At 33.8% G+C, this 14,891-nt stretch overlaps 2 protein-coding genes across 12 annotated transcripts in view; one reads left to right on the top strand and one right to left on the bottom strand.

Annotated features, from left to right (window-relative positions):
• Window positions 1–12,400, top strand: part of PPIG (peptidylprolyl isomerase G) — a 45,811-nt gene extending 33,411 nt beyond the window's left edge. For all 10 annotated transcript variants that reach the window (XM_027558178.1, XM_027558194.1, XM_027558157.1 and 7 more), the window contains 5 exons: window positions 2,347–2,560; window positions 3,292–3,459; window positions 4,839–4,926; window positions 6,406–6,542; window positions 6,706–12,400. In XM_027558178.1, coding sequence (XP_027413979.1) covers window positions 2,347–2,560; window positions 3,292–3,459; window positions 4,839–4,926; window positions 6,406–6,542; window positions 6,706–7,813 — 1,715 coding nt within the window. In that variant the 3' untranslated portion in view covers window positions 7,814–12,400. The remainder of the gene's footprint in view (window positions 1–2,346; window positions 2,561–3,291; window positions 3,460–4,838; window positions 4,927–6,405; window positions 6,543–6,705) is intronic.
• The window catches only part of CCDC173 (coiled-coil domain containing 173), a 27,416-nt gene continuing 22,399 nt past the window's right edge, over window positions 9,875–14,891 (bottom strand). For both annotated transcript variants that reach the window (XM_027558222.1, XM_027558234.1), the window contains one exon: window positions 9,875–13,297. In XM_027558222.1, the coding sequence (XP_027414023.1) occupies window positions 12,953–13,297 (345 nt within the window). In that variant the 3' untranslated portion in view covers window positions 9,875–12,952. The remainder of the gene's footprint in view (window positions 13,298–14,891) is intronic.

Genomic DNA, 14,891 nt, shown 5'->3' with positions numbered 1-14,891 from the left:
AAGATCCCCAGAGCCCTAGAACTTCCCTGGTGGTCCAGTGGTTAAGACTCCATGCTCCCAACGCAGGGAGGGTGGGTTTGATCCTGGTCAGGGAACTAAGATCCCACATGCCACACAAAGTGGCAACAACAACAACAACAACAATAAATCAGTAGGTCTCAGCCCTGTTCAGCAGAGCCACTCAGCTGACCTTTAGATTTGTGAGAAATAATAAATAGTTGTTGTTTTAAGCCACTAAATTCATTAAAAAAAGTTTCAAGAATCATTTGGTCCAGTGCCAAATCCTCAGGTGTTCCTGAGAGGGGAACACAGAAAGGTTGCAAAGCAACTGTGAACCCTTTCAGTTAAGGTCAGTAAACAGACAGCCAGTAGTCAGTCCCAAAGGTAGATTTTTTGTCCTCTTTGATTTTTTAAATTATGGAAAATATTAACATTTACTAGAGTGGTTGAAATAGTATAACAAATCACCATGTTCATTACCCAGCTTTACCAATTAATTTATGACCAATTTCATGTTTCCTGTCCTTGGCCACTTTTCCATTTCCTGTTTGGAGCAAATTCTAAGCATAATGTTTTTATTGATAAGTTTTTCACTATTTATCTCTAAAAGGTGACTCTTCTAAAAAAAGTAAGCATATGCAGGCATATACACATATATTCCTAAATGTAAAAAATCTTTACAGTGTTCACATTTCTAAGTTTATAAATGTTAACTTTTTTGATGTTTGGGTTTGAATCCAAATCAGGTTCAAGCATTTGGATTGGTCTTGTAATTTTTTGGTTTGTTTTTCATAGATTCTCCCACCATTTCTTTTTATGTTTTCTTGAGATTTATTTGTTGAACAAGCTAGGTCATTTTACCTGTAGGGTTTCTTTCCTACTGTTGCACACGCTGAATTTTACTACTTGCATCATTGTATTATGTAATGTGTTTCTTCTGTGCTTCTGTTTCATATAACTTTGTAGTTAGACCTAGAAAATTGATCAGATGCTGTTTTGTTTTGTTTTGGCTGTTTGAGTGTTCATTGCTGCGCAAGGACTTTCTCTCGTTGTGAGTGGGGCTACTCCGTCGTGGTGTGCAGGATTATCGTCGTGGTGGCTTCTCTTGTTGGGGAGCACAAGCTCGCGGCTCGTGGAGATCCGTAGTTGCAGCACGCATGCTCAGTAGTTGCGACTCATGGGCCCTGAAGTGCTGGCTTCATGGGCTTAGTTGCCACGTCGCATGTAGGATCTTCCCAGAGTAGGGATCAAACCCATGTCCCCTGCTTTGGCAGAAGTATTCTCAACCACTGGATCATCAGAGAAACCCCCCCTGCCCCTGTTTTAATTGGATAGTTGAATTCACTTCTTTAAATCCACCATGGTTTGAATTAGAATACTTTTAGGTGGCCCAGGCTCAATCCAGTCTATCATGTCTTTCCCCAATTCCTGATTAACTTCACTTATTTGTGTCAGTTTCCTAGTCCTTAAATCATTTGAGTTTGGTGACCCCTTTTAAAAATTAAAACTTTGTTTAACCCAAAATAAAATTTCAGTTTGAAATTTAACTTTTTGGGGGGCTTCCCTGGGTCTTCATTGGGCTTTCTGTATATAATACAGCATGTGGGGGCTTCTCTTGTTGGTGAGCACAGGCTCTAATCATTAGAGGGATGCTCAGGCATTGAATAAGCCCATTCCAATGGAATCATGTTTCTTACCTTTCCACATTCATGCAAAGTATTTTTTCTGTTACTTCTTCTCTCCTACAGTTCTGCTTCCAATATTGATAATAAGAGAAAAAGTTGAAAACTATACAAATATTTGAATCTGAGATTCTTGAGTGTTACTTCTGTGCTTAAAATGTTATTCAGCTAATTCTGAAATTGACTTGGTTTAGTGTTTTTACCTGTTAACTTTTCCAAAATTCTTTATAGATATAACTCAGACCCATGAATCTGGTGGGTGTGTGCGTATGCGCATGTGATGCCCGACTCTGTGTGACCCCATGGACTGTAGCCCACCAGGCTGCTCTGTCCATGGGATTTTCCTGGCAAGAATACTGGAGTGGGTTGCCATTTCCTTCTCTAGGGGATCTTCCTGACCCAGGGATCGAACCCATGTCTCTGACGTCTCCTACATTGACAGGTGGATTCTTTATCACTGAGCCATCTGGGAATCCCATGAATCTGAAGGTCTGGATTCTAATCTTGAGTCTTAACTCCTTTCCTGTTCTGCTCAGTTCAAATAGCTGGATGAACTAAGTGTTAAATACTGGACTTGGAGAATCTGCCAAAAAAAAAATCTAAATTTCCTCTGACAAAGTTTGTCTAAAAAGTGTTGATCGAACCATTTTGCTTTTTATTAAAGCTAAGAAAGAAGAAAAGAAAAGGCATAAGTCATCTTCTTCCTCCTCCTCATCATCCAGTGACTCAGACAGCTCAAGCGATTCTCAGTCCTCTTCTGATTCTTCTGATTCTGAAAGTGCTTCTGAAGAGAAGTCAAAAAAAAGAAAGAAGAAACATAGGAAAAATTCTCGTAAACACAAGAAAGAGAAGAAGAAGCGAAAGAAAAGCAAGAAAAGGTCTTAATTTACTTTTATAGTACTGTCTTTGTATTCTAATTACCTTCTGTTTATATATAAACCTATTGGGATATTGAATCAATTATATGGTACATGAAAATAGAAATACTTCATCGGATGACATATAAGACCATTCTGATATTCTATAGTCTATAGATTAAATTTGGGTACATTTCAATTTTCAACAAAATCATTCAGTTCATTTTGTAGGAACTCAATGACTTTTTTGATTAGATACATTTGTATTTTATGGAGGGAATTTAAAATTAGTAAGAACTGTAGGAAACCAATGAGTGTTTTCCTTTTCTTTTCTCCTGTGATAGCATAAAGCAGATTATGTCAGCATATTTACTTTCTTTTCTGTTGTGTCTGAAAAAAATCTGTCTTTGTACTAAAGCTCATCTTCATAAACCCGTTGCCTCTAAAGCAGTTTCTTTACCTGTATTTTAAAGTATTTTAAATTTATCAGTGCAGTGCATATGGAATATTTGGGTTCCATTTTAAAGGAAAGTATTTTTTGAGAATGTGATAATAGATACATTTGGTTTGGGTTTTAGGTTGGTTTGTCAGAGGAACGAGTATTTTCCCCATGTAACTGCATCTTTGGTCAGCAGTAGGGGACCGGATGATAGATAGATGGAATATTTACAAAGGAAAGAAAGACCAACAATTGGGAAATTGAGGTGGGTACATAATAACCAAATGGAACTTGTTTGTGTATTTCTTTTAAGTGCATCTAGTGAAAGTGAGGCTGAAAATCTTGAAGCACAACCCCAGTCTACTGTCCGTCCAGAAGAAATCCCTCCAATACCTGAAAACAGATTCCTAATGAGAAAAAGTCCTCCTAAAGCTGATGAAAAGGAAAGGAAGAACAGGGAGAGAGAGAGAGAGAGAGAATGGTATGTCAATATGTTTATTTTACAAAGACCCTTCATTCTCTACCACAGACCCTTTCTTTAAAAAAAAAAAAGCAACAGTTTTAAAAATTTTAGATAAGATTTAATTGGTGACCTTGTCCTAAGATTGAAATTTTTTAATTGGATAGTGTTAGCAAAGCTCCTTTTTGCCAGTCACACAGCTGAAAAGATAAAATTGACTTAATTTAGACAGATTTTTAAATAAAAGTAACTTTTAAAAAAAGCACTACAAATAGCAAAAAGGTATGTTAAATGGCATTTCCAGACGAATTCCATGTAAAACAAATGTTTTACTCTGTTATTTATATACCTTAAATTTTTAAGCAAATAAGAACCCTTATGTTTCATTTTGTCTGGTGGGAGAAAATGCTGTTTTCCTTGCCTGATTTACAATATTGTGGTATTGAAAATTGATAGTATATTCAAGTACTTTGAAAATTTTTCTACATAATTCACATTATTAGAATTAGTAGTTCTGTTGGTTCTTTATGTATCATTTTAATAATTATGTCCAAAAATAGGAAAAAAAGATGGATATCTTTCTCTTATTTATGATCAGAAATAACATAAAAGTGATAAAAATCTGCTCATTCCCCCTGTATTTTCACAATACAGTAAAAATATAAAAATAAATCTTGGTTACTTGAATTGTGTTAATTTTGATGGATTGAATTGAGTTTACTCAACTGTTAGGAAAGGATGTTTATAAGGAAATAAATATTAAGGAGAAAATATTTGAACTACTTTAAAATGCATTTTCAAATATAGCATACATGAATGTTAGTGCTAATATTCGTATTATTATTTGAAAATAAGTAGTTTCCCTTTTTTATATAAAGCATGATATTAAATATTTTTCTAATTCAGACCAAGTGTTCTCTGTTTAATTCACATCAGTTGCACTTATCCATAGTTTTATCACCAGTGAATAACTGCTGGTAGGATAATGAGGTACTTTAGAATCAGAGAGCTTTAAAATTGTTCTCTTAACAGCATACAGCCTACTCCACGTTTTTTCATGTTGCTTAGCACTATCAAGTTGACTTGATCTTCAAAAAGATTATGTAACAGTATGTCTCAACAGAACACAGTTGGCATTTGGGAACAGAATAGTTGTTCATCCTCATGCATTACAGGATTCTCGCATTCCTGACTTGTGGTCACTCAGTGCCAGTAGCACCCTCTCATCATTGAAAGTTGTTAAAATGCTCCCCTACTTTATCAAATACCTACTAAAACTGATAATATTTCTCGTTGAGAACCACTATTTTAAGTTTATTCATTTAGATTAATAGAGCTATGTTCTCCAGATTTATTTTTATTATATAATGTGTTTTAATTTTCCTTTTGCTTCCTTCTAGTAATCTACCTAACTCCCAGCCTCCTTCATACCAGAGACGACTTTTAGTTACTAGGTCTGGCAGGAAAATTAAAGGAAGAGGACCAAGGGTAGGTGCTTATTTTCCCAGAAATCCTGATAATATTGCATTTATCTTAAATCTTGGAGTGTTTAATTTTTTTTTTTCACATAAGTAGTTAAAATTTAGAGTAGATGTGGATATTGAATTGTATGTTCTCTTTTTATAGTACTTCTTTGTGTTGGTTCTTCTATGCTGAAAGTCTACGAGATGTTAATGGATTTTACATGTACATGGTATAAAATGAGATTGAGGTTTTTCTTGTGCCTCTTTGTTACTTCCTGACCACTGTGTGTCTACTCTTATTAAAAATCCTATTCTTAACATCTCATACCCTTTTTCTTCACTGGATTCTCCTCTTCAGAATTTAAATATCTTCTTGTGTTTGCAACCTTTTAACAAACGAGGCTATACTTAGTATATTATTTCTTCACTTCCTACTTGTTCCTTAGTCATTTCAGGTTGTCTTCTGCCGTTCTCCTGAAAACAGCACTTGCTTTATGGTCAGTTCCATGTCACAAAATCCAGTGGATCCCTCAGTCTTTGTCTTTGTTAATCTCCCTCCTTGTAATACTCTTTCTCCTTTACTTCCATTGTCTTTTGTTCCTGTCTCTGGCTAGTCTATCTTAAATTTCCAATGCCAGTTCATACTCCTCTGCCTGATCTTTAAATATTGTAGTACCTTAGAGTGCTAACTCTTCTCACTCTGTATTTGCTTCTTGGGCAATCTCATCACTCTCGTAATTTCACTGGGTACCTATGCACTGAAAACTCAGTTTTTCATCTGCTTTTCTGGTACCAGAGCCTTCTTTGATGACCGTTTAGATGCCTAGTGGACACTTCAAACTCAGCATTTACAGTGTTGAGCATAAGCACTCTTCTTCTTCAGGCCTGACCCTCCTTTACGTTCCTGGTCTCAGTGATCAACACCTCCACTTGTGCAGTTACTTAAACCTGAAGCCCAAGAATCATTTTATTTCTCATCTTTCTTTTCTACCATTTATAACTTATCTGTTGCCAAATCCTGTTAGTTCAACCTCTCAGATATGTTGAAATCCATCTACTTCCCTCAGGTTCCACTCCTACTGTCTTTGTTCAATTCACCATTATATATTCTCTGAACTATAAATGGCTTCCTAACTGGTCTCATGGCAGTTCTTAAACTTTTTTGTCTTAGGACCTCTTTACACTCTTAAAAATGATGGAAGATTTAAAAGAGCTTTTGTTGATGTGGGTTATAGCTGTCAATATTTACTCTTTTAGAACTTAAACCCAAGAATTATTTAAAACAAGAATAGATAAGCACACGTTTCATTAGCAGTGGAAACAGATATCAAACCATGTCATGCCTCATTGATTTCCTACCTGAAAATTGGGAGAGTTTAGTTATTTTAGAGGGCATGGAAATATCAGACATTTTTTGAAACCTAAAAGCACATACACTTTAGCAACTGTTGTAATACTTTCATGTTTTAATATGTTAATTTTTTTCCCCTCTATTTTTTTAAAGCGTTATCGAACTCCTTCTAGATCCAGATCAAGGGATCGTTTCAGACGTAGTGAGACTCCTCCACATTGGAGGCAGGAGATGCAGAGAGCTCAAAGAATGAGAGTATCAAGTGGTGAAAGATGGATTAAAGGGGATAAGTAAGATTTAACTCTTATTACAAATGTGGTAATAAGTATTTTTTTAACTATTTTAAATTATTTTATTTAGAGTCATTTCAGTTGTTTCTGAAAATCTTAAGGAAAATAGAATATCATTTCAGCTAATAAAGTCTCCCAAAAACTTTTTTTCTTCATTTTTTAGGAGTGAGTTAAATGAAATAAAAGAAAATCAAAGAAGCCCAGTTAGAGTAAAAGAGAAAAAAATAACTGATCATAGGCATGTGTCTGAGAGTCCAAACAGGAAAAGTGAAAAGGAAAAGAAAGTTAAAGACCATAAATCTAACAGCAAAGAAAGAGAAATCAGAAGAAATTCAGAAAAAGATGATAAATATAAGAACAAGGTAAAGAAAAGGGCCAAATCAAAAAGTAGGAGTAAGAGCAAAGAAAAATCCAAAAGTAAGGAAAGAGACACAAAGCATAATAGACATGAAGAAAAGAGGATGAAGTCAAGGAGTAAAGAAAGGGATCATGAGAATGTTAAAGAAAAAGAAAAACCTGATTCTAAAGGAAAAGAACAGGAAAGGAGTAGAAGTAAAGAGAAATCTAAACAGTTAGAATCCAAAAACAATGAGCATGATCATAATAAAAGTAAGGACAAAGACAGACGTGCACAGTCTAGGAGTAGAGAACGTGATATGACTAAAAGCAAACACAGTTACAACAGTAGAACAAAGGAGCGAAGCAGAAGTAGGGACAGGAGCAGAAGAGTGCGCTCCAGAAGCCATGACCGAGACCGCAGCAGAAGCAAGGAGCATCATAGATACAGAGAACAGGAGTACAGGAGAAGAGGAAGGTCACGGAGCCGAGAGAGAAGAGCGACGCCAGGAAGATCAAGAAGTAAAGATAGGAGGAGGAGGAGGAGAGATTCACGGAGCTCGGAGAGAGAAGAAAGTCAAAGCAGAAACAAGGAAAAATACAGAAACCAAGAAAGTAGAAGTTCACACAGAAAAGAGAATTCTGAGGGTGAGAAGAGAATGTACTCTAAAAATCGTGATCATAGTAGTTCAAATAGTAATAGGGAAAAAAAGGCAGATAGAGATCAAAGTCCATTCTCAAAAGTGAAACAAAGTAGTCAGGACAATGAATTAAAGTTCTCCACTTTGAAAAATAAGGAGGATGAGAAGACCAGATCCTCAGTGGAAAAAGAAAACCAAAAATCAAAGGGTCAAGAAAATGACCACACACATGATAAAAATAAAAAATTTGATCATGAATCAAGCCCTGGAACAGATGAAGACAAAAGTGGATGAGTGAGTTATATAAACTTCTTATGTCCATTCTGTCTCAGATTTTAAGTTTTAGAGACTTGGTGATGATCTTCCTTATGTTGTTTTTTTCTTTTCATTGTTTTGGGGTTGTTTGTCTTTTTTTTTTCCAATGTGGACTTTTTGAGTTGATCTTTTGATAATCTGCAGCCTGGATAATTTGTACTGCTAAAGTTTTAATAAACTTGAAATGATAAAAACACTTTGGTGTAATGCTGTGTGCTATGTTTAACTATTTCATGTATGCATTTTTGTGTTGCAACAATCAGCCAGTAGCAAACATGTTCTTCTATACCCTAATTTGTGTGATCAGCCAATTGGAAAGAAGGATAACTGATTGTTGGAATACATTATTATAGAAGCTTGTGTTTTTCATGATTAAAGTAACCTTAGAAAAGCCACTTGGTAGAAGAAATCTTATATATAGATTTTTTGATTGCATTTATAATAGAGGCTTGCAACAGCAGCTTTTAATTATACAGAAGTGGGCCCCTAATAACTTGAGATATAAGTCATCACTTTTGATTTTATAGTAATTTGTGCTTTAAAATATTTATATTGCACTTCATATGTTATTCTTTATAGCGCTACCAGTAGCTTGTTTCTTATTTTTCCTGTTTTATCAACTGTCTATAGATATAGTTGAGTATTTTTTTCAGTTGATGTACTGATTGGGCTTGAGTTGCTGTTATACAGCATCTAACAAGAACTATACCTTGACGATCAGGTTGTAATTCTCAATTTTGTGTTGCTTTTGGTCTGAAGAGATGAACCTTGCTTTTGGCGAATGTTCTGTAATTGTTATTGTCACTGCCCTTCTCTAAAATGAAAAAATATTTTCCTCACTAAAACGTACCACTCGTGCAGGTCTTTGTTAGACAAATTCTAAAAATTGTTGGTACTGACACATTAACTTATGAGAGTTCTCTTTTTGGCCACTAACCTAGAGTTCAGTGTTAACCTTGCATGGTTGTTGGTTTGTTTTTTTTTTTTTAACTTGAACTGACCTCTCTAAGTCTCATAACTGAGTTTCAACTGGCAAGAAAATGCATCTCTTTTATATATGTATCACAGGCTGTAGCATGTTTATGACTCTGATTTCTTTTTCTTCAGGTGGCTTTGTATCATTACTATTAATCATTTTAACTTGGCATGTATAACATTGCCACATAGATTAGAGTAGAAAGTGGCAAAATTTGATAGCTTACAGAGTTAAACACTAAAGATATCCAAAGTCCATTTAGAAGTTTGTGTGTTGTATATTGCTATTTTAGTGATGTGTGGCCTTTTATTCTGTAATTTCTCTTCTAAATAGAATACTGAACATCCAGTAAACACAAAACCTGCCTCATTTGAAAAGAAATTTCAGAATTCCAATTAGTAGTTGCCTTTAGAGTGTTTTGTACTTTAATATTTGTCAGTAGTGTCAAATAGCTACTTACTTATCCCTTATTTGATACTTATAGCTACTTATTACCAGGTAGCTCCTTGGTAAATCCAGTAGCTACTCATGCTATTTGTACTGAGCAAAGCAATGCTTATTAATATAATACTTCCCATTATTGATTAATACAGTAATGATACTTACGTAATGAATAGGGTGATGATTATAAGATTGTTTGGATTTCCTGAAACAAATATCCATATCAGGGTCTTACTGAATCTTTTTCCTAATGATAAAAGTAATAGATGTTTATGATAATCCAGGGTGATTGATTGCTTAGAGATTTTTATCACAAACCTTAGAGATAATTGAGTCCTGAGTCCCCAAGCTGTATAATGTGTTATATATTTTAAATTAGTTTTTGCTTGTCTTAAATTCAGTGAACTGCATTTAAAAAGTTTTTGTTATAAACTATTTGAGCTTCAAGAAAGGTGCTGTTTAAGAAAGGATTTCTAATAAGAACAACAAAAAAAGAAAATCCATGCTAATTAAAAAATACTTGTATGTTGTCTGATCCCAGAACTTTTATCTACCAAGAATTACAGATAAGTAACCACAGGGCGGGGAAGCTAGTAATTGCTTTAAGTAATATTCTATTTTGGTTATCAAAGAAGCAATTCCATGCTAAGCATTATTTCTAGACCTATAAAAACTGTTAGCTGTTTTTACAGTGAGGTATGGTGAAGGAGTTGAAGTGAAAGATGACAATCAGCTAGATTTTATTTTCAGAATGTAAATAACATTTAGAAAATGATCAAACAGCATTAACCATACATCTGCCTTTGCATCTGAATACTGCACTAATCAAGTAATTCTTTCATTACCTTTTTAATAGTTGTGCAATCCTTACTTTTTACTTTGAACAACTCTTTTCCTAAAAGTCAACTATTTGTTTCCTGCCAAATTGGTATCATAGTTACTTTGAGGTAAACTGTAAACTCAAACATCTTTAAGCGGATTTAAATCCATTTAAAGATTTTTAGTTTGTTTTTATTGCCTGGTTGGCAATACCTGAGAAATGAAAAAATTTTTATGATTATTTCCTGTGAATTCTTTTTCTGTGTAAATCATCTACCACAGAATTGACACTGCAGAGAGATTAATGTTAATGAGCTTGTAGGGAAGATACCAGGTTGCTTTAAAACATTTAAAAACTATAGTTAAGAGAGTTCATAGAGCATGATAGTTTCTAAGTTGTCTTAATCAGATCCCTCACAGAAATTTCAAAGAATTTGTCTTATAAAAATCTATCTTTGCACAAATGTAATATTAACTCATCTCAGCTTTGCCTAATGGCCTTTGATTCTTGTGCCCAGTAGAAAATATGAAACTGAAAAGTAAAATTTTCTTTAATATTGGGGATAGGAACACATTGGTGTTCTGGTATTTTGAGTAGTAATATTAATTGGCAGTTCTAATTTGTTTTCAAGTTCGTGAGTGGAACAAATCAGTATATTTTTTAGTAGTTGATTTTGCTCTACTCTAGGTGGCAGTTGATGTTTTTTTTTTGGTAATCACACTTTGAACTTTTATAGTAGATGTCTATAGAAATTTGTTTCCTTTACCTTCAGTAGAAGGTACTTTAAATATACACCATATCATTGTTACAAAGAAACATGAAATGGGCTGTTTTCTGTCTCTCTTTGGTTGTATTTGCTGTAATCGTTCAGTTTGGTATTCCAACATTTACTGTTGAATAGACTCCCCAAGGGTAGTAGGTTTTAACCCGTTCTATTGTGAAAAGATCTGTTTTGCTACAAATTCTTGTTTAAAAACTGAACTCCAGCAGTGGAACATTGGCTAATAGTGAGTTCCCAGCTGCCATTAAAGGATTGAGGCAAATGTAAATTCTGGCCTGTGTTGTGACACAACAAGTAAATATGAAAGGAAAAGAAAAATCACAAATTTTTTAAAATTCCACCAGGAAGGTTGAAGAAGGGAGTTGTTAGGGGATTTGTTTGTTTTCATGTACAGGGGGAATGGTGGAATTGATTGGTGTGTTTCCCCACCACCTTTTTCAAGCAAATACCTATGTTTACCAAAAGCACGTGCTGTATATTTTGTTTCCCCCTTTGTGTGTTTATAGTATTTTGAAGGATAAATTAATTGGGTATTTGTATGTGAGGATGTTAAAAGTTGTGGCTGCTCTCTTTGTGGAAGGGAAAAACAAATGAGGTTAAAATGTACTTCTTTTCCTAGCTCAAAAGTCACTGTGATGTATATTTTTTTAATGAAATTTAGGAATAAAACTTGTTGCAGTTGTATAATTAGTTTCAAAATGCTGCTTCTCTTATCATTAGTCTAGTAACTGTTAAACTGTTTTATGCAAACTGCATTTTACAGAATTTAAACTCTGAAACTGTATCAACTTTTATAGTTAAAACATTGTATTAAATAAACTATACTATCAAATGGTTTGTTTTGTATTTTTTAAATTATTGATTGTATTAGTTTATTTGGACTTTATTTTTATTAAAAGCTAATAATGAAATAAATCATTTAATACTTTTATTTTACCCATAAGGATACAGAAATTGTACTGGGAAAAAACTGAGCAGAGTTTTAACAGTAGTGAACTTCTTTTAAGAATTTAGCCAGCAGTGACAATTTCCAGGTTTAGGGATAAGTTTTAGTGTAATTGTTTAATCATAATGCTTCATGTTGCAAGGTGTCTTTTGCCTCAGCAAACTTTTAAGGTTATACATGGAATTACTATCTACTGGAATGCTACATTTGCTTTTTAATTCCTCCAAATTTCTCAGCAGTGGGAACATTGTATTATATTCTGTGCCTGCTAGTTTTAATATAACACCATTATAAAGCCATATAAACGTTAACTAAGTTTTATAAAACATACTGTCTAGTTTTGGTTTCTTTTTTTTTTTTAATTTAAATTAGACATCTTTAGGGAAAATGAACCTAGTTAACTTGAGAGTCACTGAACATATACATGCTTAAATAAAAACATTTTGACCATTCAGTGATTTATATGTGTTAGTAGGTGAATATTATTAAATTTTCAAATTCTGGAGTGTTTTTAAATGTTTTATTAAGCCAGGAGAATATGTAAAATGTGAGTGTGTCATATGGACTGTACAGATTTATGTATTAAAATACTTTTAGTTTCACTTTGTGTTTTCTATTTTCATTGCTTTCTAGGTTTCTTTCCTAAACATATTTCCTAATGTAATACTGTATTTCTTTTTAAGTAGTGCTGATTCATAATTTTTACACCTCCCCCACCCCCAAGACCTCTCAGTAACCCGAAATGTTTTAGTTCCAGTTTACATCTTTGCCACAGGTTTTAGCTGTGCTTTATCAAATTAGTGGATTAGAACAGTTGTGTACTAACAGGTACAGATAACAGGTTTCCATTTGGAACAATGAAAAACTTGTGGAACTAGATAAATGGTAATGGTTGTAAAATATTATGGATATACTTAATGCCACTGAATATTCTTAAATAGCTATAATTATACATTTTGTTGTATATATCTTTTATCAGAATAAAAAAGAGAATCGGAGTTAATCTTGAGTGGGGAAGAATCAATTAGGTCAGACATAATTGTACTTAGATGAAAAGCAGCTTTATTAACAAATTATAACCATATAATTCACTTGAGTGTGTAGCTCAGATTAGCTACAAATTAGTCTTCTTAATCTTAAAAATAAACTTTTTTCTACCATGTAAAACCTAGCCTTCCCTTAGACTTTTGAAAATTATTATATTTCGATCCCTGAGAGTTATAAAAAGGGAGCTGGACTCCAGTGGTATCATTTGCCTGATAGCTGGGTCTTAATCCACCTCTGTCCACTAAAACTGGTCCACGGCCACCTCCAGGTCCTTCCTGTACAGCTTTTACAAGAGGATAAATATATTTCTTTGTCGATTCAGATTCAGATTCGATTACTTCTCTGGCATAATCCTGAAATTCCTTCTCCTTTTCAGCCACAAGTGCTTCAGTAAGTCTGCAGTACTCTGATTCTGCTTGTTTTGCTTGCAGTGCATTAAACTTATGTTTGGCCTGTTTGGGAAAGAGAAAATATAATTACATACTGATGTGTTTAGAAAATTGGTCAATTTTCTAAACACACATAGCATATGAAGTTGTAGATAGAGCTTTTAAATTCATTGACATTTGACAAGTCCTGACTTAACTACATAATTTATTTCAGAAATTCTCCCATGCTTCTCACAATATGTTCAAAGCAGTGGCTCAGTGAAGCTTATCTTACTATGTGATTGTACATCTTCAAATAATATAGCATGAAATTAAGATTAAAATAACCAAGTTTAAAAGCCCGTTTCTACCAATTATAAGGTGTGTTTCTTCACAAGTATAGAAGGCATACCAATCACTGTCCCAGTCCATCCGCTGTCCTGAAAGGATGCATCCAAACCTTCTATCCCAAACCAGCCACGTGCACCATGTGGCCCAGCCACGTAAGATTCAATCTCCAATGAAGATCTGAATTAAGGTAAACTAGTTACATTCTCTGTTTCCTAAGAATCTCAAGTTGGACAGGTGACATTTATCAATGTAGGTTGATCAGAAACTAGGTAGAATAAGCAACCTATCAAAAACTAGTTTACTAGCATTTCATTTTTTTCTTTTTATAATTTACAAAAACTGTTTATATTACACGAAGTGACTAATGGCTTTTTAAAGATTTCTATATTTTGGTTGACAGCTTTTCATTGTATGCATTTTAAGAAGTGCTGAGTTTATAAAAAAAATCACTTGTGAATATATTATTATAACATTCATGCAAATATTTTTCAAAATCAGTAACCAGACACTTCAGCTTAAAATCATAAACTGAAATTTGTGATGAAATAGAACAACTATTTTGTATTCAATATAAAATACCAAATTTTTATTAGAATGCTGTATTTCAACACTAGGACTTTTATGCTATTTGTTGAATAGGGACAGACACCAGGAGTTTGAAAAAATAGAAAATGACATTAAATAACATTAGGAATTTTTAAAAAAGGCTAAAAGCTGTCTTAGCAATGGTAAAATGCTGAAATTTGGGATCTTGACAAGGAGCAACTGGGATAAACTGACTGGGTAGCAGTTTTGTAGAAACACTGAGGGAACAGGGATAAACGTATTTTAAGTACAGAAAGGAAATGAGAGTGGAAGGAAAGGATAACCATAATGATCATATGACTGGTACCTCAAACTTTATATACATCAAATACAGATTTGTAAAATATTGATTGGTTTAAAATCCTAAAAATCATCACATGGCAGGTAAAGTAACAAATACCTTAGGAGATGTTAGAGAGCTAATTATTTGAAAACTCAAGTGAAAATCAAATATTTATCCTGTCTTTTAAAATTATATTTAAGGGAAACCAATTGCCGATCATGAAAATTTATTTGAAAACTTAAGCAATCAATGAGAAGGAAGGAGAAAATACATTTTGCCACCTATGAATTAAATCTAGGTAACAATCACCAAAGTCTGCTTGTATCACAGAAAGTAAGATGACAGTCATCACATGCCTCCTAGTGGAAATACACACCAATTATGAGGGATTTTCAGCAAAAAACAGCCTGAATCTGACTTACCTTGGATTTCGCATGAAATGTAAGGAACTATACTACC

Source organism: Bos indicus x Bos taurus, chromosome 2 (assembly GCF_003369695.1).
Source record: "Bos indicus x Bos taurus breed Angus x Brahman F1 hybrid chromosome 2, Bos_hybrid_MaternalHap_v2.0, whole genome shotgun sequence".
Lineage (NCBI taxonomy): Eukaryota > Metazoa > Chordata > Mammalia > Artiodactyla > Bovidae > Bos > Bos indicus x Bos taurus.
This window is presented reverse-complemented; position numbering and strand designations above follow the sequence as displayed.